The following is an 8,805-nucleotide window of genomic DNA, read 5'->3' on the forward strand; positions in this document are numbered from 1 at the left end:
GTATTCTAGTTAGTTGCACGCTTTCAAGTAATTATAGCTAGTTCCAGGTTTTCTAGTAATTACAATTAATTCCACGTTTCAAGTAACTATATTTATTTCCACGTTTTAAGTATTATAGTTAGTAAATATTACATTAATGTTATTAGTGTAATAGCATCATTATCTTTTGATGAAAGTCTGCCGGTGGAACAAGGCATAGTTTAGGGACTTACAATGCTAAAATCTGAGGTTCAAGTCCCCGCGGCGGACACAGCTTATGGGCCAATGTAGCTTTGTCCTAAAACAAACAAACTAACTTTTGATAAAAATAGTGAAGCTTTTTTTTATGTTAGCATTTTGGAGATATGAAGACATCGCTAGACAAGCACAGCGGATGTGAATCTAGGTCTTTAGAAGGCTATAACTTAACAAGGCTTTTCAAAGGCCTATGGGAAACTTGCCCACAGTAACCACCACTATGTTATTAAAATTAATGAGGCGAGTAGAAGTTGTGAACGTTCGCATAAACGACGAAACACTCTTCGAACAGGTTTTAAAACTCAACTAACATTAAAACTGCACACGACAACAACAACTAGCTCCAACCCCAGTATTTGTTGACGCTCCTAGGCAAATAAATTAAAGGTGAATGCATTCTTGACCTCGATCAGTGTGAATTGTGGATTGAGAGATCCAACAGAAGGTTTTATCCCCATCCTCCTTACGTTTTGTATTATGATATAAACAGCAATAAATTGTATGTCATATCGAAACATTTGACTCTGTGTTATCTTCTATTGAAATCTAACCCTTTATCGATATGGACGTTTCAAGGTTGCCTTGGTGTTCAGAAGGATTGTTAAAAATACACTACGATCAAATGTAACATCAAGGGAAGCAATAACCCTTTATGAGCTGAAATAATCTAGTAAGGTACAATAACAATTATGGATCCCTTGGATGGACAGAGGAACAATAACAATGTTACAAAATTTCGTATTATAATTATATGATATTAGATAAACCAAAATATAGCAATACAAAACTGTATCTCCCTTCCACCTCCATCCATTGTGTTATTTATTATTAATTATATTATTTATCCTACTTTTTTTTTCTTTATCAGACAGAGATACAGGAAAAGTTTGTCGACTATTTCTACATTCCCGTCTGCTATGAAGCCATTTTTAAACCTTATATATTGTTATTTAAGGGCTAGAAAGAAACCTTGAACTTAACCATAACTATATTTTAATATTCTATTACTTGGCTTGAAGACATTGATAGGTTAAGGAAAACTTTGAACAACATCTCATTTTTGGCGTGATTACACCAATAAATTAAGGAAAGTTTTAAAACATATTTTATAATTCGGCATGATGACACTGGTAAATTGAGGAAAACTTTGAAACATATTTTATTATTTGGCTTGAAGACAATGATAGGTTAAAGAAAACTTTGAACAACATCTCATTTTTGGCGTGATGACACCAATAAATTAAGGAAAGTTTTGAAACATATTTTATAATTTGGCATGATGACACTGATAGGTTAAGGAAAACTTTGAACCACATCTCATTATCTGGCGTGATTACATTGATAAATTAAGGAAAGCTTTGAAACATATTTTCTTATTTGGCGTGATGACACCAATAAATTAGGGAAAGCTTTGAAACATATTTTATAATTTGGCATGATGACATTGATAGGTTAAGGAAAGCAATGAAACATATTTTATTATTTGGCCTGATGACACTGATAGGTTAAGGAAAGCTTTGAAACATATTTTATAATTTGGCATGATGACACTGATAAATTAAGGAAAACTTTGAACCATATCTTATTATTTGGCCTGATGACAATGATAAATTAAGACAAGCTTGGAAACATTTTTTTTATTATTATTTGGCGTGATGACACTGATAGGTTAAGGGAAACTTTGAACTATATCTTATCATTTGGACTGATGACACTGAGAAATCAAGAAAAGCTTTGAAACTTTTTTTATTATTTGGCGTGTTGACACTGATAGGTTAAGGAAAATTTAGAACTATCTTATCATTTGGCCTGATGAGTTAAGAAAAACTTTGAACAATATCTGAATACAGGACAAAGACAAATAAAGACACAGCTTTCTTTTTAAACTTTAAAACGTATTGCTGTTTGGTATTGAAGAAGTAACATCGTATTTTCTGGTTGTAAGATTTAAATTAAAATACCCGATAAGGAAGAAAAAATTCTATAAAGGACATTGTTAGATAACGTTCCCCCTTCTTTTTATTATTTTGTTATTAAATCATTAATGACTTCATTAGATGCTAACTGCATACCTTGCTTTGTGGGAGGTGGTAATTGACTTATTTAACTGATTATGTACTTGTGTCTTTAAATTCAAAGCCAAAGGTCTACAAAAAGCAGAACTGTGCACTATTTCAAAACGCTTTTTATCACCCTTCTGTGGCAAAAATTTCTAAAACAAGATAGCCCATGTAAACCGTCAGACAGTTTCCAGTTACCATACAAACAATAACGGTAATCGAGCCAGCCAAAAAGTGGAAATGTGCCCTAGTTCAGGAGCTTTTCTACTTCTCTTCCCTGGAAACAAAAATCCCGAAACAGAATAGCTCACGTACACGGTCGGACAATTTCCAGTTATCATATTAATATATTTAAAATATTACGACAATTGAGCTTGCTAATTCACTGACATACATATAATGGATCGTCTTTGTGGTAACGTTGTTACTTAGCCGGATGATGGTGTTATATAATTCCTGTATCATGTGAACACAATACTTATAGCGCAATTACTACAACTGTGATAATAACAGATAAAAGTACAAATTGCATAGATAACTCACGTATCATAAACCCAGGTGAAATATATCAAGTATAAAAAGGATTTCCAAATACGCAGTAACTCGTGACCTTTCTTTATTTGTAAAAATATTTTAAATTAATTGCTTAAAAAAAAGAGACAAATTAATATAAAATAACTTTCAATTATTCATAAGTTGGTATCCGAATTTTACTTCTTTCTTCATTTAATCAAAACACGGAGTTAAACTAACCCTCTATTGACTGATTAGAAATGCTATAATAACCTAACATGATGCAATAGAAGTTAACAAACACACATGCTTCAACAACTTAATATGACGTAATAACAGTTAGCAGATACACATGCTTCACAATTATAATAACACGCGATAGGAGGTAGCAAATGTGCATGTTTTTAGCAAGACATTGTTTTGGATATTTAAAACCTCGAGTAAAACGTTCGGTGAAAGTTGTAAACACGGGTCAAAATAACAAAGGCAAATTAAAATGATACAAAACTTACATATAAAGTATATGAAAGCGTTACAATAATTGCAATATCGTTTACTATTTATTTGTTTTTGAATCTTGCGCAAACCTATTCGAGGGCTACCTGCGCTAGTCATCACAAGTGATAGAATTGAAGTCAGTTAGCCAACGGGCTCGGCATGACCAGGTGGTTAGGGCGCTCGACTCGCAATCTGAGGGTCGCGGGTTCGAATCCTCTCCCACCAAACGTGTTCGCTCTTTCAGCCGTGGAGGCTATAATGGTAAAAGAGTAGCCCAAGAGTTGGCGGTGGGTGGTGATGACTAGCTGCCTTCCCTCTAGTCTTATACTGCTAAATTAGGGACGGCTAGCGCAGATAGCCCTCGTGTAGCTTTGCGCGAAATTCGAAACAAACAAACAGTTAGTCAACGCCACCCAACGCCAACTCTTGGGCTACTCTTTTATACCGATGAATAGAGGGATTTGCCGTAAAGTTATATTGTCCCCACGGCTGAAAGAACGAACACGTGCGGTGACGGGATTCGAACTCGCAATCCAACCACCAGACCGTGCCAGACCCGTCGTTTATTGCGAAAGTATTTTGGTTCATCAATTAAGGTATACCTCTCGAAACTTCGGTTACGCTACAGTCTAAAACAAATAAAAAAAAATCCTGCAAGAAATTAGGTTTTAAAATAGTTCATAAAAATGTGGAACTTTTTTTCCACCAATACATTTGAACAACATTTTTCTTTATTTCTGAGAACCTTAAACTAACCCTTCACCCTCTTCTACAAAGCTATGTCAAAGAAGGCTCAAATGTGATTTTAATTTTAAGATTCCAACGTGGATGATAATATGATTAAATAATTCTAAAACCTGAAACATGTTGTTTTTGTTTTGTGTGTGTGTTTGTGTGTATAACGATCTATCATGTTTTTATGAAATTCTCTAAGAATGTTTGATTGAACAAAGGTACCACGAAGTAAGAATTTTTCCGTTTTTATTTACATTCATTTATATTGCACAGTGAAAAAAAATAACAACAATCATCATTATATACTCAATGTAATGGTTATCTTACGAGAATGGCAGTGTGAAAAACATCACGAGACCTGACATGTTATACATAATAACGACATACGTACTAGTGCGTCTGGAATGTACTGCTGACATGAAAATAGCAGTAAGAGTACCTTAGCTATTACATTTAACTATACACATAATGTTCATACATAATTCATATAAGACAATATAGGTTGTTAAAAGGCTGACTGTGAAGGTAAATCTTGTGAAACAGATCAAACCACGTCATAATTGTAAGGAAAGAAGAAATTAACATATTAGTACAATAGTATTATTCATCCAGTATGGGATATCAGGGTGTTTACAGATGCTTTCATTAATTCACGTAATTCAGTGTGTGTTTACTTTTTTTTTTTGTACAATAATTCATGTATTTAACTATCATATTAAAGTTATTATTGTACCTCGTGTGATTTCAATAATAAGGAAGCTGTCTTTAACTATTCGTTTTTTCTAAAGACAAGAAAGCGTTTGCCTAAGAAAACCATTTCATTTTACATTAACTATAGCTTAGAACTTTGAGGTAAGTGATTTCTTAAACATATGAAGCAACTGCGGATGTATTAACGTTTTTTTCAAAATCTATACTGTTTGGCTAAAGTGCTTCGTCTCGATTTAGGCACTCATAATTTTGTACTTTTGTACTGTCTTGGAGTCTTTTAAAGTATCGTTAAATCTCAAAGGTGCACAAATGGCTATCTTCGCTGCATTCATTAAAAACTTGCGTGCTTGTAACGCTAAAGTTCGGGGTTCGATCATTGCGGGGGGCATAATTAAACCTATATAATACAAGAGCATTTCGATAATTGTCTCTCACAACAATGACTGTACTGTTGTTGCACTTACAATACAGTTAGGGAACACTAAATGAGATTTTTGAGTAATGTTAAAAATTATAGATTATTGGTAGTTAGTCCTAAACACTAATGGTTATGAAGATATGTGCAAGTTAACCTAGAAATTAAAATGTTGGAAATTAATATTGGACAATACGAAGCATGATTTGGTAAAAAATTAAAACCAATAAAATAAGTTTTCTCGATTTATCTGTGTCAACAGAAATGTTTATATCATTTGAAATATAATGGAAATCATAATTTCAGGATAAACAAGTTTTTTTTTTTTTACCCCTTTAACAACTCGTGTATAGTTCTTTTTTACGTAAGTGTTATAATGCAGTACGTAAAACGTACAATGACAAAAGCCATTTATTGCATTCATTAAATATCAAAACATTTGAACGACAATAAATGAAATTCAGTCTGAGACCCAGACTAGATAAATGAGGGGTTATATACACTTACACATACGATAACAAATACAGTACAAAAAATATTAAAAATGGTAAAAAAAAAGAATTAATTTCCGAAATTTCGTTGATTCCTCAACCAGTAGTAATTTTTTCTTGTTATTTCCCACATACATTTCTGTAACGGGAACGTGCATCGTTCTAGTACGTTTTGGATATATAATTTATTTAAATGAGCAAGTCGAGAATTGGGGAATACTTAAATATCAAATTACATCTACCTTTACCCCACCAGTGGGCATAGCACAGATAGCCCATTGTGTAGCTTTGTGCTTAATAATAAAGGAGCAAAAAGACTGCCTTTAAATTTCGTATAACACAAATGAACTTAGCTTTTGGACATCTACTTGACTATCTTAAAATCTGTAAACGACTGAATGTATGAACTAACTTTTGTAAGACATAGTTTTTATATAACTTTAATACACGTGGCAACAGCTCAGAGAGTTTATTAGGCCTAATATTAGACTTCCAAAGTTCCGAACTGCAGCGAACTGGAGACACTTATATTATATTATATGTAAACACACACACATATAAAGATATGATTACATCATTATCGACAAGTGTAGCTTAACGTTAATAAACAGAGCAAGCAAGATAATTAGAGGGTAAACATCAGGTTTGTCATGGTCATATAAACCTCATATATTTTTGTGCGCCAACACCAACAAAGCGAAAATTACTTGATTCATAGCACACACCACCGTAACTTTTCATAATAACTCTCGTTCTCAAACACTTGATTCGGTAGTATCGTGACCAGTCTGGAGATAAGATTTGATAAAACACTGAAGTTTTTTTTGGTGAATAAACAACGATGTACCAAATGTGAAATTATTTTATGCTTTAAAAGGTTTTATTTGTTTACTCCTCGTTCAAAAACCACAATTTTAAGCTAGTAGCATGAATATGTGGAACTTAAAGAAGAAAAATCGCTAACATTTGTCCACTAAAAGCTATGGGAAAGCCATACCTACCTACAGAATTAGTTAAAAAGAGAGAGAAAAAAGAAAAGATGACAAGCATTTCTCGAGTGGGAAAGGAAGTAGCATCGAATCACACTTTTTACACTATTTACACCTCCATTTTAAACGATTCTTCCTGAGAGATTGGCTGAAGTCTGGAAGTATCGTGTACTACATTCTCGAAACGTATTCTTTCTCTTCTGAGTAGCCAGACTCATCAGAGATATTGTCCGTTTCTTCATCTATTGAGTTCAGCGGTTTAAGAGAACGAGGATTGGGAACCTCCTCCACGGAATCTGAGTCGAGCGAATCGCTCTCTCTGCCCATAACCAGATACTGGTCCGACAGAGTGTCTATATCATCTGGTACAATGTCAGACGTTGACTCCTGTTCTGAAACCAACGAGCCACTCATCAAGTCCTCGAAGTCATCTTCCTCTTCTTCCAGCTCCTCTTCAATCTCGTCGATGGATGTTAATTTGGGGGCACTCCTTGAGCGTTCCATTGGAGGTCTAAAGTTTATTGTCCCAGTAATCAACAGCTGTTTCCTTCGAGGAAGACTTGGATGGTCAACAGCAGTGTTTGCTAGAGACAATCGCGCCTTTTGTCGACTGAGCTTTTCTCGACGAAATTCTTGAAGAGTTGCGGAAAGTTTTTGGTTTAGTTGAATTGCCATTGTTTGAGCCTTTTCGTCTTTTGTACACAGAACCGCGTGACACCGCAGCTCTTGTTTCATCCGCCGACCCTCGTGCCGATACACCCAGCAGAATACCCGTGGATAATGAGGATTGTGAGTACAGAACGTTATTCTGTTGGCCCAATACTCTGTAAGCCCGTGTTCCTTTGTTACTGCTTTGATACCCGAGCTGCACACCGTAACTTTCATGTTGATTTCTTGTTTAACATTAGAACAGTAATTTTTCCACAAAGTAGACAGCGGTTTCTCTACACAATTTTCTCCTTTTGCCCATGGCGTTACAACGTTTCCTAGGTAGATCACTTTGTATGTAGGGTCGTACTCGGTTATCGATAACGATTTCTTGTTCCAGAACTTGAGTTTTCGTTTCACGTTAGAAGGAGAAAAAGACTTGGTTGACACAGCCATTATTTTGTTTCTTTGAGCACACTATTAGTTACACAAGACGCTGCATAATCCCATGCGATATGTGAAGATAGACGCTAAACTAATTCCTAGCGCCATTCTTATGTTATTCTACGCTCATAATGAAAAACTATCGCTGAATAAGGTCAGTTCAATGGCTTTAGGAACGGGTACCCAGCGCCGTTCCTTGCTTGGCTTCTTTTAGACGTCGCCGCAGGGTCCTGAAATTCCCTGACGTCGCTAACACCTGCTCGAGACAGCCTTTCAGAGATCTGGGATTCTTGCACGGAGCCAGCGCGCGCGAAGACAGATAGCACTGATAATCACCACTTGGTGATTTACAGAATTTAGAATCCACTACTGATCCCTAACACTTACTTTGTCACACAAATCTTAGCTTGATGGTTTGAAAGTCAGATAAAATATATTTTTTGAATACTGGAACTATTTGTTAAACCAGCACAAACCTTCGCCATAGTAACCATCCGAAACTTGTACCTGACGCTGCAATCACACACGGCTACTACCTGCTGCTAGTTCTGTTGCGTGACGTCATGAAAGCATTCGCAGATCTCATTGGTCGAAGTAAAACCGTTGTTAGGTGTCGAACCGAAGCTCCCACGAGAAGCCACTTCCCGGCAATACGTGTTTTGCTGGATTTTTACTCACGTGGTAAACAAAAAAGATGAAAAACCAATGTAAGTGTGGTATACACTTTCGTTATTTAATGTTTATATTGCTAAAATTATGTTGATGCTTCAAGATCAAAAACTAGGATAAAACCACTTGAAATGTATTTGCACAGCATTAAACACACAACACATATCAATGTTCAGTCGAAACGTGTAGTATGTTCTACCTAAATTAATCACTTTATTATGCTTATAAATCCTTGTTTGACCACTTATTATATTAGCATAATATGTTACGTTACTCAAGTACTCAAGATAATCCTGTTATTTTTTATGTTGAGCGTGTTTGTTTGTTTGTAGTTAAGCACAAAACTACACAATGGGCTATCTGTGTTCTGCCCATCAGTGGCACAGCGGCAAGTC

At 35.2% G+C, this 8,805-nt stretch overlaps 1 protein-coding gene across 1 annotated transcript; it reads right to left on the minus strand.

The window, feature by feature from the left end:
* Positions 1 to 4,717: 4,717 nt before the first annotated feature.
* Positions 4,718 to 8,238, minus strand: LOC106464214 (protein FAM43A-like). Its single transcript, XM_022391921.1, has one exon. It carries the CDS (start codon positions 7,751 to 7,753, stop codon positions 6,821 to 6,823), a length of 933 nt encoding a protein of 310 aa, XP_022247629.1. The 5' UTR covers positions 7,754 to 8,238; the 3' UTR covers positions 4,718 to 6,820.
* Positions 8,239 to 8,805: the final 567 nt, after the last annotated feature.

The sequence above is a fragment of the Limulus polyphemus genome, unplaced genomic scaffold (genome assembly GCF_000517525.1).
Source record: "Limulus polyphemus unplaced genomic scaffold, Limulus_polyphemus-2.1.2 Scaffold1588, whole genome shotgun sequence".
Classification (NCBI taxonomy): domain Eukaryota; kingdom Metazoa; phylum Arthropoda; class Merostomata; order Xiphosura; family Limulidae; genus Limulus; species Limulus polyphemus.

Excerpts from the sequence above, each read along its gene's own strand:
- LOC106464214 (XM_022391921.1), bottom strand. The coding sequence starts at position 7,753 with ATGGCTGTGTCAACCAAGTCTTTTTCTCCTTCTAACGTGAAACGAAAA.